General features: G+C 47.8%; 6 protein-coding genes across 7 annotated transcripts; 4 read left to right on the top strand and 2 right to left on the bottom strand.

The window, feature by feature from the left end:
- Positions 1–197: 197 nt before the first annotated feature.
- LOC121599988 (zinc finger MYND domain-containing protein 10 homolog) lies at positions 198–2,382 on the top strand. Its single transcript, XM_041928166.1, has 3 exons — positions 198–857; positions 933–2,159; positions 2,256–2,382. The coding sequence occupies exons 1-3, from the start codon at positions 697–699 to the stop codon at positions 2,311–2,313; spliced, it is 1,446 nt and encodes a 481-aa protein (XP_041784100.1). The 5' UTR covers positions 198–696; the 3' UTR covers positions 2,314–2,382.
- LOC121599989 (40S ribosomal protein S12) lies at positions 2,381–3,653 on the bottom strand. The gene is made up of 4 exons (XM_041928167.1): positions 3,557–3,653; positions 3,136–3,155; positions 2,649–2,982; positions 2,381–2,541 (listed from the first exon to the last, which is right to left on the bottom strand). The coding sequence occupies exons 2-4, from the start codon at positions 3,150–3,152 to the stop codon at positions 2,479–2,481; spliced, it is 414 nt and encodes a 137-aa protein (XP_041784101.1). The 5' UTR covers positions 3,153–3,155; positions 3,557–3,653; the 3' UTR covers positions 2,381–2,478.
- A 1,092-nt stretch (positions 3,654–4,745) lies between these two features.
- Positions 4,746–5,448, bottom strand: LOC121599730 (SUMO-conjugating enzyme UBC9-B). The gene has a single exon (XM_041927767.1). The coding sequence runs from the start codon at positions 5,280–5,282 to the stop codon at positions 4,803–4,805; it is 480 nt and encodes a 159-aa protein (XP_041783701.1). The 5' UTR covers positions 5,283–5,448; the 3' UTR covers positions 4,746–4,802.
- Positions 5,449–5,548: 100 nt separating this feature from the next.
- Positions 5,549–7,610, top strand: LOC121599729. The gene is made up of 2 exons (XM_041927766.1): positions 5,549–5,834; positions 5,905–7,610. Exon 2 carries the CDS (start codon positions 5,906–5,908, stop codon positions 7,271–7,273), a length of 1,368 nt encoding a protein of 455 aa, XP_041783700.1. The 5' UTR covers positions 5,549–5,834; position 5,905; the 3' UTR covers positions 7,274–7,610.
- A 164-nt stretch (positions 7,611–7,774) lies between these two features.
- LOC121599728 lies at positions 7,775–9,803 on the top strand. Its single transcript, XM_041927765.1, has 2 exons — positions 7,775–7,931; positions 7,993–9,803. Exon 2 carries the CDS (start codon positions 7,994–7,996, stop codon positions 9,662–9,664), a length of 1,671 nt encoding a protein of 556 aa, XP_041783699.1. The 5' UTR covers positions 7,775–7,931; position 7,993; the 3' UTR covers positions 9,665–9,803.
- Positions 9,804–10,442: 639 nt separating this feature from the next.
- Positions 10,443–12,647, top strand: LOC121600417. 2 transcript variants are annotated; one of them, XM_041928980.1, is made up of 2 exons: positions 10,443–10,678; positions 10,739–12,647. In XM_041928980.1, the coding sequence occupies exon 2, from the start codon at positions 10,740–10,742 to the stop codon at positions 12,531–12,533; it is 1,794 nt and encodes a 597-aa protein (XP_041784914.1). In that variant the 5' UTR covers positions 10,443–10,678; position 10,739; the 3' UTR covers positions 12,534–12,647. The 2 variants fall into 2 exon arrangements, with proteins under 2 accessions (XP_041784914.1, XP_041784915.1); XM_041928981.1 differs by having other exon boundaries at positions 10,730–12,647.
- The last annotated feature ends 1,656 nt before the right edge of the window (positions 12,648–14,303 follow it).

Raw genomic sequence — 14,303 nt, 5'->3', positions numbered from 1 at the left:
AAATTGTACTAGGAAATTTAACCCAACAAATGATTGGGACACTGTAGCAGCAATCGAACGCGACATAGAACATGAAAAATATATGGGATTTTACATGTTCGATGTGATAACCCACAAATCGAACATGTGAAGTCCTATACATTTTTCATGTTCGATGTCGTGTTCTATTGCTGCTAGAGTGTTAACCTACCAACCCTATTAAGAAGAAGAAAAACTTTCAAAAAGCGTCGCCAGCGAGGGAATTTCGTACCGATTTGGAGCGTTGGCGACGGTTTTTGGCCTGCGGGAGCCTCGTTCGAAACGTACCGTCACAACTGCTTTTAAAAAGCGTCGCCAGCGAGGGAATTTCGCACCGATTTGAAGCGTTGGCGAGCTCACAAAAACAGATTTTTGGCTCGCGCTGGGCGTGTTTAGGCGGTGGGGTTGAGCGTTCGAAGCAATTCGAATGAGCGATTCGGGTGACCAGAAATAGAGCGTGCGAAAAAGAGAACCGTGTGTACCGGTGCAGAATTGCTTGCGAATGCAATTATGATTACAAAAATATCGCTTATGCTGCTGTTGCTGCTTGTAGAAATAGTGGAGAGTAGAATAATAATCAAACGATTTCTAATAATGGCCGCTGGAATCACGCACATGGACAGAGCATCAGTGCAACCCATTCGGTCGGTTGCTAGGTAACCGTTTGGAAAGGAGAAAATGTATTTCAAACAAGCTGGAAAACCATCTCGCCAACGTAGCAGACTAGAACAAACACACCCAACAATGGCTTCGTATCCGTGTGCAGTTTTCCCGGAGGAAATAGAACCATTTGTTCAAAGCATTCGTCCCTACCAGGTGGCCGATATTGGCAGCAAAGGGTAAGAAAGTTTCATTTCCATCCGTGTAATCTTCAAAATTACTCTCCATCCACGTGTGTTACTCCCCCTCCGCAGATGGATCGAACAACACGAAGTGCTGCAGAAGCTCTGCCAGCAGGCCTTCATAGAAGCCACCACCAAGCAGGAAGAGGTGGTGAAGGAGCAGCTAATATTGGAGGACAAAATTCCACTTCTGGTGCACGAGCTGTACAGTGTGTTGGTGTGGCGCACGGAGGTCCTTCCTCGGCTGCTAGCACTGAAGAACCCCGACGCCTCCTTCGTGCTGTACAGCGTGATCTACCACGAGGCCAACGTGTGCTCGCTGCTCGAAACGGTCCTTTACCATCGGTCCGGCTGCGAGGCGCTCGGTAGCAACGCACTCGATCTGATCGACTACTGTGCCCAGGCTGCCGGGCGACTGATTGGCCTGCTAGCGAACGGGTACAACGACCGGGAGGATGATCCACCGCCGGACGAGCTACTGAACGAATCGACCGCCGAGGAAGTGGTTCGCATGGGACGCACCATGGACTTCCGCATCGGAGTCAAATCGCTCGGCATCGTGTCGTACCTCGTCGAAGGTCTGGACCAGTTGCCGCTGAGTGCTGCCACGCGGCTAGTACGTGTCCACGACTTTCCTTGTCTTATTGCGGAAGTGCTACACGCCAAGCCGTGGTTGCGCCGCAACCACGAAGGTGTGTTTGAAAAGTATCGCAACGGCAGCTGGATACCGGCCCACGGCGACGCGATACTGAAGGTGACGGAAACCGAAGCCCAAACGTGGTTCTGTCTGTATCGGTTGCTGTTCAACGGCGATCTTATGAGGGACTACGAAATCAACGGCTACCGGCACCGGGAAATTGGCAAATGCGTCGGGTTAATGAACGAACAGCTGCTCGATCAGCTGCCAGCATTGATCCCGCTGAAGCAGCATCTCTGCACGCTTCAGCTCACGAACGAGGCGGGAGGAGGAGCGGGGGGCTCCACTGCTTCGTTGCTGCTGGAAGAACTGCCAGAGGTACGCGAACGGCTGGTGCAAGCGGCTCGGCGTACCGGCTGGGACCAGATTGTGGAAAAGCAGCGGAAAATTTTCATTGACCTGGAAGAGCACGATGTGGTCGAAATGGCAAAACGCATTGGCGCTGCCTATAATACCGACCTGCTGGAGCGATACACCGAGCAGGAGGAGAAAAGGCGCAAGCAGGGTCAAAATGACGCGAACGCGGTCAAGGTGTGTGGCAACTGTGGAGGTTCGGCAGCCAAGAAATGCTCCAACTGTATGCACGTATACTATTGCTCTCGGTAAGACAATTCCAATCTAGTTGGATTCCAGTTTGAAACTACAGTACTGTACCAATTTTCGTCACATACACATAATTTTTCTTCTTTCACAAACAGCGACTGTCAGCTGCAAAACTGGACCGACCACAAAGAACTCTGTCGTCAGCTGAAATAATGCCCCTCCTCCCCCGGTAGAGATTGCGGACCGTTCTCGATAATAAACTTGCGCACAGCAGAAGATGTAGTGGTTTTGTGTAATCTTTCAGCAGGATACACCTCGGTTTATGTGTGATCTTCTTACACGTTCACAAAATAACTCATAATGTACGGCAACTGTGGTTTAGGCTGTCTGCCGAAGGTGCTCCTTGATGACATCGAGGGCTGGAGTCTCCTCTCCGAAATCCTGAAATTGACGAGAACAAAAAAGACGAGAAATGCATTACCGTGATTGACAGGAAATACGACGGGACAGCCAGCCATCGAAGAATTTCCATTGAACGAAACACCTACCTTCAGCACGACGCAGGAGGCGCCGCAAATCTTTCGGGGCTTGCCTTCCTTGTCAATCTTGCACAGGCCGGACCATTCGCCGAGCTTCTTGTTGGAATCGACACGGATCAGTGGAATCTGGTGCTCGTTGCACAGGGCCGTGATCAGCTTCTTGTACTGCGGCTCGTCGCAACTCTCGGCCAGAATGCACAGCACGGCCTGGCGTTTGTCGAGCGCCTTGCACGCTTCGTGAATACCGTGCACCAGTCCGTCGGCGATCAGCGACTTCTTCAGCACCTCCTGGAGGGCGGTGTTGACATCCATCGAGCCATCGACGGGCGCACTCGGGGCTTCACTGTAACACACGGCGCGGAAGAGAGAAGGACAACGAAACATCCGTTAATAGTTGCACACACAAGTGATGTTGGTAGAAGTCATTTGCTGGTAAGCGTGTTTTGTGGCACACTTGCGTTCTAGCACCCAGCCATGTCAACAAACTGATACTTACACTTCGACGTCGGACATTGTCTACACCACCAAGGTGCGGGGTCGAGGACCAAATCAGCAAAAAGACGGAAAAAAAGAAAGAAAACAGAGCGTTAGTTTGTTCCAGCACAGTAGCACGACCACATGGAAGATCGGTTCGCCGCGCTGACATCAAAACACATCTTCCGCATCCGCTGACAAATGGTCACACACAAGAACACCACCGGCCGACTCCAACCGTACATCCGCGCGCACACACATCCATCCATCCGTACATCGCGGGGTACCAAACGGCGCAGCACAACGGTGGCTCTATTTATGCTATTTCAGCCCACTTTCGACCAGCCAGGCCGCGCAATTACACGCCTACATTGCAGCCGAACGTTGCGGGATTCATTTTGATGTCATTGGCGGTGCACAAATCGACATTTTCCAGCACTTACGGCAATTTATTTGCTAAGCGACACGAAATGTGTTTCACTATCGAAGCCTACGATTGACGGAAAAGAAGGAAAAAGACAGCAATCTGCCGGAGATCGCCGAGCGGAAGTTGATGGTGCCTGTCAGCTGTCAGATGATTCAACACTTCAGCTGTCAAGCAAATTCAAGCCATTGCAACTGATTTCAAGCAAGTTGAAATGGTTTGAAATATTTCACAGCTAATTTTGGGGAATAAAAAATAATTTAGCAAGCAGCCAATTTGCGTAGGAGTCAAAATCGGATTTAATTTTACCATTTTACAATTAAAATAATTTTCTACCAGCTCATACAACACAATTGCTAACCCGGGCACATCAGACAGAACAGGCGGCTCTGATTTGGGGGCGCTTGATCGATTCTCGATTTGACAGCAATGCAATTTTCTAATCTAAACGTAAACATCAAACACTTCTGGGCAAATAATCTTTTCCACAATTTGGCGCGTCCTAAAACGGAAAACTTTGACCTAAAACTCATGCATCCGAGCTGTGCGGAAGGAAGCACGAAAGAACTAGCCGCACGGGAGAAACTTTTAGCCGATAACACACAGAAGGAGTATGTTTTCCCCCTTTTTCGCCGAAACCTTCCGGCCGATATGAAGCACAAAGCTTAAATTTAAGCAGAATTGGGTATGCTTTTCCATTATTCGATTGGAATCGAAAGTCTGGTTTTAAAAGTCTAAATTCAGAGGCTAATTTAAGGAGGGGATAAAGATAAAAGAGAAGCTATAGAGAAGAAGAAACAATAATTAACAAATAATTCATCGGCAGAAGGTCAACTTTGCATGAAAGTAGTTGTTGATGACCATAAGCCCTTTGGTTATAAAATATATTTTGTAATTTTTAAAAAATAAATTTCTCCCGATGAAAATCGACGAACTAAATTTCTGGAAAAGTGATCGCTTTAACCAACATGATTGAAAACGCCAATGCTGGTTGTTGCGAATACTAATAATAATGAAAGAGGGAGCGATGGCGGCCCTACAATAATGGTGGATGATTGTTTACCCATCGTCCGCCCCTTCCCCTCTCCCTCCAGCCCCACAAACAATAAGACAAAAATGAAATGCTTGCTAGTTTATACAAAAGTTATATTCTTGCTTGCGCTCCAAACTAATAATAACAAAAGTCTCGCGACTAAGGGCTAAGTGTGTTGTAGTGGGGTTAAATAAATTTATTTCCATTAGATCCGCGTAACCGCGGGGGCCGCTTAGTCGGCCGACGACATTGCTCTGGCCTGTGCACGCACGCGCTTCTCGTACTCCAGCCGATTCTGGCAGTAGATGGTGTACGCTTCCGCCTGGGCCGGATCCTTGATGTTCGGTTCGTTCAGCAGATCCTGTATGCCGAGCAGGATCTGTTTGATGGTGATGGCCGGGCGCCAGTCCTTCTCCTCGTCCAGCAGCGACAGACACACCGTCCCGGAGGGGTACACGTTCGGGTGGAACAGCGGCGGCTCGAACTTACACTTCGGCGGGCTCGTCGGATAGTCGTCCTTGAATATCATCTTCAGGCGGTACAGTCCACCCTCCCAGGCAGTGCCCTTCTTGCCGGGAATGGCACACTCCCAGGTCATCAAATTCAGCGATCCGTCGGTGTTCTTCACCGGACGTGCGACGAAGCCGTACGGGTGATCCTTGCGCCAAGCTTTGCGCTCCTCGCCGAGTCGCGATGCTGCTATTCCGGACATGGTTCGATCGGGGCACTCGCAGTCTCTTGGTTATGGTGCCGGTTGGTCGCTTTTTTCTGGGAATGCGTAGGATGTTCTGATTTTTGTTTAGGGGGAGCTACGCGACGCTGCTTTCCACGCGCCCAATATTGTTTATGATGCGTATGGGCTGACAGCTTCCCTTGAAATAATTCACGCTGCCTTTGTTTCTCGAACAATTCATCGCAGCCAGCTACATGTGTGCGTGTGCGTATGCGTGTGTGTGCGTCTGTCATGGGCTGCATGACAGTTGAGGTGGTTTTGTCAACAGAAACCAAAATAACCAGAAACAGCCCCAAACAACGCCGTGTGCCTGCGCGGGTCGAATAGTTGTTCAACTCGGAATATTGCATTCGATAGCGTTTAAAATTGTTGAAGCGTATGCTCCGAATGGAAGAGGCTCATCTGTACCTCCGGAATATTGATAATATCTCCGGTCCCAAATAAAACGATTGTTCGGTGTCACCGGCATACCCTTCTTCACCGTACCTGCCAATCTTGGAGTTGAGGAAATTTCATGCATTTGATGTAAAGGTAACCCAAATTGACCCGTTTTTATGTTCCTGACCCACCTCATCAAACGATAATTTAAATCTGTTTGCAGGATGGCTTACGCGGTGCTCGAAACGACGGACGTACTCGGGAATAAGGAGATTCTAGCTGCACCCGAGGGCTGGGTCCATTGCACAAATGGCAAACAGTACCTCTGTTGGCCGAACGTGCGGAACATTAACTCACTAAATGCACTGCTACAGGATGCGCATAGTGTACCGTCATTGATGTGGGAAAAGCACGAGTGTGTCATTAAGCGGTCAAACCTGGCGACGCTCGCGCTGGCAACTAAAGCGATAGAGGACATGCAGAACCCCAGCCCAGAACAGGGCGCAAGTGCCAAAGCCACCTCTAGCAGTCCTGCCGCGAACACGCGTAAAAATGCGCAGAAAAGGTGTCTCGATGAATCGATCCTTGACGATGCTGCCTGCTCCGACGCGGATCTATTGCAGGAAGGCGCGGTACCTAGAACGTCCCAAGCAATGGAAATGTTTACCGCACTCCAGCGCCTAATCGAAAAGAATCAAGAAGAGATGACGAAGAAAATGAACGAGGGCTTCTATCGAATACAGAAAACAATGGTCAGCCTAATGCACAAGCGGGGAGATGTAGAGGACTTGACGGACGCATCGGACACCTCGAACACGGTCCCGGCAGCAGCATCACCAGCGCCGGCGGCGGTTAGCACCAAAAATTACTTTGGCTTCAATATGAAACCTCTCAAAACTGTGGAAGAAATGAACAAGTTCGAAGAGCGGTTAAATGTGGAAAACTATCGCAAGCAGGTGCACGGCTGGATCGATAGTATCGTTTCGTACGAGCGCAATCCGGAGGCCCGCATGATGGAAATTTTGGACCTCATGTTCGATCGGCACCTGCTACCGCTGTTCAGCTGGACCGGCACTAGCTCGAAGGGGATCGAGAAGCGGGCGTTCGCGGGGTATCGCAACATCATCAGCCTGTATGCGTACACCGGGACGACCTCTACGCACCAGGCGGACAAGCTCTTTGTGTCGCAGTTTTTTATGAAAAAGCTTCGACACGCAACGACCCGTGCCGCTACGCTGAAGGGGCTGCGAAGGTGCGTACCGCACTCGCCGGGACCGAGAAAAATACGAACGAGCAAGCCGGACAACAGTGTGCGTGAGGTCGATGAGAGCACAAAGTACGTTAAGATAAGCCGGGTCGACTACAGTACCATCTCGGAAAAGGTGCCCAGTGACTCTGGCAAGGCTGGCAAGGATAGCATTGGTAACAGCAGCAGCAACAACTTACAGACGCAGTTCAAACAAGATTCAAACGAAACGCAGGATGTGATGGAGGATGACGATGAGTACATAGACTTTAGCAATATAGAGCTCAAGCCGGAGGAGGACATGCAGCCAACATTGTTCATGAGCGCGGATGACGAGTCGGAATGATGCGGACGGTTTTTACGTACGGTGAAAATTTTTAAGCTGATATTGGGATAGGTTGAGGGGCTGTTTTGTATACTGCCAGATCTATACAATCTGTTCCATTCTTTATATTTAATTGCGAGATAAGGCTCTTCTATATAGCTATGATTTAGCCTAAGACATGTTTTTTTCGCTTTATTGTGACACCTTTAGGCTGACGATACACGGCACGGAATCGTGAGATCCGTTCTCCATGAGAAAGTATGTATGTAGTTCTTTTTTTTTTGCCATAGCGTTTCATTTGGTTTTATCATAAAAATAACAATTCGATAAATCCCTTTATCAAAGTACTGTATCACATGGATGGAAAAGGGGGAATAGCCAGTAACGGGCGAAGTGTTTGAATCTGGTGACATATTTCAAGCGCTGTAAATATTTCATTGAAATATTGCATCCAGCGCTGTTCCTTGCGCTCTATTTGACATACGAGAAATGACAGATGTTTGTTTCAAGAGCCCGAATAACAACAAACAAAAGCACAAGCGTCGTGCTTGTGCCGATTCCGTGCAGGAATTTTGCGTTTCTGTGGCGTATGGTGAAAATTATAAGGGAAAGCCATTTGTTGCAAGCCAATGTACATCAAGACCTAGTGCAACACGTAACCATCTTGTCGCAGCAGCAGGTAACATTACGCAAACATAGCTGAAGATCAAAAGTTCTACATCTCGCGTTTTAATTTGTAGGATGCCCTACATCTTAGTGGAAATAGTGGACGAGGGCGGCAACAAGGAGCTGATTGCGGCGCCCGAAACATGGCTCGAGCGGGACGAAAGAGACTCGCAAGCGTTCCTCTGCTGGCCGAGCGTGCGGAACATTACCACGCTCAATGCGCTGCTGGTCGACGCCAGCAGCACTCCGTTGCCCGGGTGGGAAAAACACCCGTGCGTGATCAAGTGCTCAAACATACAGTCGCTTGCGATAGCTGGCAAAATGATCGACACGTTACAAAAGCACTGGAAGGATTATGGCGGAGGTGCGTCAAAAAAGAGCAACCGACCGGGTGATGTCAGTAATGGGTCGAGTCTGAAAGTGAAGCAAGAAAACGGTTTCCGGGATGGGAACCAGACAGCTGCTCGGTCCGAGGACGAACCGGACGAAGAGGAGCTGACCGGCATGCTCGTCGAGCTGACGCGTAAGATCGAAAGCAGCAACGATGCGGTGAGAAAAAGACTGTACGATGGTTTCCGTCGGGTGGAGAAAAGTTTGGACGAGTTGGCGGAAGAATCGTTTCCCACACGGAGTAGCAATACAAGCAACCTGCGCAAGCCATCCGCCCAAGCATGGTCACCGCCGCACAGCGCGTTCGAGTTTTACGTCAACCCGCTTACCTGCATTGAAGAGATGAAAGATTTCGAGGAGCGTTTGTACGACGACGAATATCGAACGCAGGTTCACCGTTGGATCGACTACACCATCGGCCACGAGCGCAAACCGGTCAAGCGCATGGTGGAAATACTGGACGCGCTAATAGATATAGCTTTTTTGGCGAAATTTACCTGGACCGGCCGAAGCAGAATGGGCAAATTTGCCATGGTGGACTACGCCAACATTGTTGACCTTTTCCAGTACGCCGGTACGACACAGACGCACCTAGCCACGCCACGGTTTGTGGCAGAATTCTTTTCCAGAAAGCTGAACCACCTTTCCGCGGCAAAGCTGAGGCTAGCGCAGCAAATGCGCAACCTTCCGACGGGGGACAAAACTCCAACCTTCACGAAAGAAGACGACGAGAGCACCCAGACATCCGCGACACCATCATTTACGTTAGAGGACGAAGATAGCAGCATCGCGAAGATAGAAACCTCGGCACCGGACATGATTGCGACAAAAGACGACAACGCGGAATCCAGTGCTCATTCTTCTCCTCCTCTTCCTGCTTCTCATTCTTCTTCCTTGCCCCCCGTTCCTCAAACCGCACAAAAGATGCAGCCCAAAAGGCTGACCGCTAGCTCGGAGATTATTATCGATCGCTTTAACACCATCGAAGAGTTGGATGCGTTCGAAGAGCAGCTGAATGATCCGGAGATTCGTGTGCGCGTGCATCGCTGGGCTAGCGAGACCGTTGGCTACGAATCTGATCCGGATCGTCGCATGATGGAAATGTTGGACCTCCTGTTCGATCGTCACTTTCTACCCAAGTTTACGTGGCGAGGAAGGAGGGAAGGAAGCTACGCGCTGTTTAAGTACAGCAACATCCTGCGGCTGTTCCAATACGTTGCCACTAGCGCGACGCACCTCGCCGACCCGCTTTATGTGGAGAAATTTTTATCCAACAAGCTGAGACATGCTAGCGTACGGGCGGATCTGTACAAAGGGTTGCGAAAGTCGGTACCGAGGAAGCGGCGCCTTGTATAATTGACACAACAGTCGATTGATTCGTTATATCGGAACGGTAGCGAAGTGGGCGATGCTACTGGGACATTTACAATGTTTTAGCGTGTTTCATGAATTGCACTGTATATATTAAGAAATAAGGAATACAAAGGATAATCATCCAAACATAACCTTCAGCAGTATACAGTATTTGAATTAGTGGTGGGAGCTCGGAATCGGACCTACCCGATGCTGGAATCGATTCCGATTACGGATCCGAAATTGACTCCGGAGCTGAATCCGAAATTAACTCCGGAATCGGAATCGATCTGGGAATTGCAATTTGCTCGGGTAACGGAATCATGATTGACTCCAGAAATGGAATTAGCTCCGGAATGAAAATCAGTGCTTGAATTGAAAGAAGTTTCAGAAGCGACATCAGTGCGGAGATCTGTATGAGGTTGAATCGTTTACAAGTAAATTTTGATTCTTTACGGCTATCAGTACGTAGCATCATTGGTCCCAAACGCCTATTCTTATGAAGATGCCGAAACCGATTCCGACTTCGAAGTCGTTTCCGATTCCGGAGCCGATTCCGATCCCGGAAGCCTTTTCCGGACCTACTATCCGGAATGAATTTCCGGAAAGCGTTGGAACTAGCTGGAATCGATCCCGGCACTCCACAGGTGTCCCCAAAAACTCTACGCGCCATTTAAACAACAGGAAATTGGAATGATTTGAAATATTTCAGCAACTGACGTCCTTTGCTGCCAAATAGATTGAAACATTTCACTCTCGTTGTGTATCTGTCAAACAAAGTTCTACGAATTGTGTGTGTTCGTTTGTTTTGATTTGCCGATAATCCTAGACGCTAGCACGAACAGAAAGCACACATATTGAACGCACAAATATGCGGATTATTGTTTAAATATTGTGTTCATTGATGATGTATCTTTCGTGCTAGGTGATATACATTACACAGTGATCGATTGCTTGATTGTGTATCGTCCATTGAGTGGGAAAGCTGATCACACCGAAGGAAAGCAAAGAAAGAAGGTAAGCGCGCCAGAAGTTTGAGCTGATGGCGGCAGTAATGCAATTTCTCAGCAATTGCAGGATGCCGTACGCAATGGTGGAAACGGTGGATGCTGCGGGAGATACGAAACTGCTGACTGTGCCAGAGCAGTGGCTTGTTGTCTGCGAAGCGGAAGGCGTCGAGTATCTGCGTTGGCCGGATGCGAAAAGCATTAGACACATTAAATCACTGCTGGCCGACGATCTAAGCCGCCCGGAGGCTTCATGGGAAAAGCATAAATGCACAGTAATCTATAGGAATATCGCGTCAATGTTGGTAGCGCAGCAAACGCTGAAAATAATACAGCGGCATCGCAAAACAGAAGACACCGTTGGCATCGCGAACAGCAGTTCACCAATTGTTGCGATGAAACCTGCTGTCACTCATGGTGGAACAATTCAATCGGGCGGAAATGGGCAAGGAATGAGCGACCGTCCGAGTACAACTGAAGAGCTAGATCCCTTTCACGATGTAGATTCCGTACCGCCGCTGTTGCAACAACGGGGACCAAGCCATTCGGCAAGCCGAGAGTACCAGGAAAATGACCCATTTGAAGATATCGGCAAATTTGAGGACCTTAACCCACAGAATGTTAATTCCGTGGAGCAAGATGGTTTGCCTACTGTCGTCGACACGAACGAACCGGGTTATGTTGAGATGATGCACACCAACAAGAATGTTGAAAATAATCCTGCACAAGATGTTAAACTATTTCCCCAGCTATACGACATGATCCTTGAACTAAAAAGCATGATGAAGGCGAACCAGGAAGAGGTTAGACAAAAGCTAGCTGAAGGTTTCAGCCAACTGCAAACAGCCTTCAAGGCGTGGACGGAGCAAAGTGTGCACAGGCAACAGGGCCAGCCAACTTCGTACGATATCGCTGATTATCAAGTGTACGGGCTGGCGAGCATAGAGGAGGTGAAGGACTTTGACGAGCGTTTGAAGGATGCAGAGTTTAGGCAAGGCGTTCACAAATGGATCAACAGTTTCGTTAGCGATGTAGAGAGTTCGTGGAATCGTATGAAAAAAATGATGAGTGTGATATTTAGTCAAAAGTGTGTGCTCGATCTCAGCATTACCGGTTCGGGGGGAGTGAGATGCCCTATACACAAATACTTACAAATACTAAATTTGTTCAAGTACATCGGTACCACCAGCAGGCATCAGGTGAACGATGGTGAGGTGCGAGATTTCTTTATAAAACGTATAAAGTACGTAAAGGATATGGAAACCAATTGTCACACACACGCGCCGTTGAAGAAGAAAAATTCTAAATTACGTACGATTGCACCGAGCTTGCGTCTGAGCGTGGAGGAGGTGTGCGAGGATGAAACGATGATTGAACTGGATGAAAGTATGGAACAGATTGAAATGATGAAAGAGCAGAATCGAAAGAGAATGCGGCTCGATAGCATTGAACAGCAGCGGGAAAGTAGCTCCAAGGAAGGTAGTCTACAGACTGTAGGGGAAGAAAATCCACCAGACAGCTGTCGTGTTTTCCCTCTCAAAACGCTAGACGACATGAATGCATTTGAAGTTAGGCTCTGTGACGAGCATGAACTAAAGCATACGCAGCTGTGGATTGACCAAAATTTGCACTATGACACGAAGAATGTTGAAGATCACATGAAAACTTTGCTGGAGCGGTTGGTGGATAAAAATGTGATGCTTAACTTTTGCTGGATCAAGGACACTGGCGGTGGAAAACGTTCGCTGGCGGAATATACACAATTTGTTGGACTGTTTCATTATGTTAGGGAAAAAGGAACTTATGTGCAAGATCAGGGATGCGTATCTAACTTCTTTACCGAAGTTTTGGACCACGTGTCGTAGGGCTGAGCGCTTAGCACACGAGTTCGAGGTAAGCGTGAGATTAGTTTATCTGCTTAGGATATATGTAAAAACTATGGATATCAATTTTATTGAATAAAAACTGCCGTAATCTAAAGACTTAAAACACAACATTCTGTTTAAAATACTGTTGGGTGTTTGAAAACAGCGTCAAAAGTCACATGAAATATTTCACATGCAGGTGGTGTACGATGCTGTCATGCGAAATGCAATGAAATGACGTCAGTTTGTTGTGAATTTGAGAACGTACCAAACGCGATCCACAGCCGAATGAGGGACGCCAAGACGATCAGAGAGCTGAACGCATTGTAATCGTGATTTTAATCTGCATTACCTTCGAGATTCGCCTTTCTTTCGACCATTGTTTGTAATCGACCTAGGAAAGGGCTGCAAAAGACTGCATTGATACGAGATATTCAGCGAAGGTAAGCGATGAGAACGGGGTTCAATTTCTTAGTTTTGTGATATATCTAAATAGTTTAATGCAGATTCTGATTGCAGGATGCCGTACGTCATAATAAAGACGGATAACGCAGCGGGCCAAAAAAAGTTGCTGGTGGTGCCCGAAACATGGGTGGAAAGTAAAGCCGGACAAGGCGAGTATTTGCGTTGGCCTGATGCGAAAAGTATAAAAAATCTGAAAGAACTGCTAGAGAATGAAAAAAGCATCCCAGCAGCCGTATGGGAAAAACGTAAATGCAATATCATATACCAGCACGTTCCTTCTCTAGCATCAGGAGAGAAAACGATAGAAATTATGCAAAATTCGATTCCTGCTGGTAAAGCCACCTGCACAGCCACAACGAAAACTGCTAAGGATCAGAAGAATGAACCTGGAGGGTATCCTCCTCCTTCGAAAGGGACACTGATTGTGGTTGAAGAAACACAGCCAAGTGAAAATTTGCAAGATTTATTAAGCATTGTGATTCCCAAGGAGGAGATCGAGGATCCATTTGAAGATTCGAATGATCTGCTAAGAATAGAACCTTTAAATGTTTTAACTGAAAGCGAAAGACAAAGCAACGAACAGAATCTGATGTCCTTGTTAGGCATCGAGGAAACGGGGTACGATCCATTCAACGATGTAAGTGCTTCTGCGGAAGAATCCCAGCCAACTGTGAGCAAGGTAGCTGGGAAGAGTTCTGCAAAAATCGATCCACCTAGAATACCAAGTTTGAATGTGATCGATGCAAAACAGCTGAGAGATTTAGACATAATAGAGTACGATCCATTTGAGGAGGTAAGCCCTTCGCCGGAAGTATCCCATCCTCCTAGTAAACCACGTGTGAATGTGATCGATGCAAAGCAGCTGAGAGATGATGCACAACGCTTCTTCTCCGACGCCAGCAAAGAGGCGGATAGTGAACCGTCCGTAGAGATTCAGACATTTTCTCAGCTAATCGATATGGTACAAGAGATAAAATTTATGATTGAAAAAAGTCAGAAAGACATTAAAAAAATTGTGTCCAATGCTATGTATAAAATGGCCAGGTCCATTAACATGCTTATGGATGGAGAAGTAACTGGGATGCCGATCGATAATCTGTCAGATGATAATGAAGGACAGAAATTCGACCTGCTAACGAGCGTAGAGGCAGTGGAAAACTTCGAAGAACGACTGAAGGACGAAAAATATCTGAAGGAGATACACAGCTGGATCGATTCCTGTGTCCGTTTCGAGAGTAGCGCACAGCACCGTATGCATAAAATGCTGGATCTGATATTCGACCGAAAACTATTTGCAAAGTTCAA

This window comes from Anopheles merus, chromosome 3L (assembly GCF_017562075.2).
Source record: "Anopheles merus strain MAF chromosome 3L, AmerM5.1, whole genome shotgun sequence".
Classification (NCBI taxonomy): Eukaryota; Metazoa; Arthropoda; class Insecta; order Diptera; family Culicidae; genus Anopheles; species Anopheles merus.
Note: the sequence above shows the minus strand (reverse complement) of the source record. Positions and strands in the feature narration are given on the sequence as shown.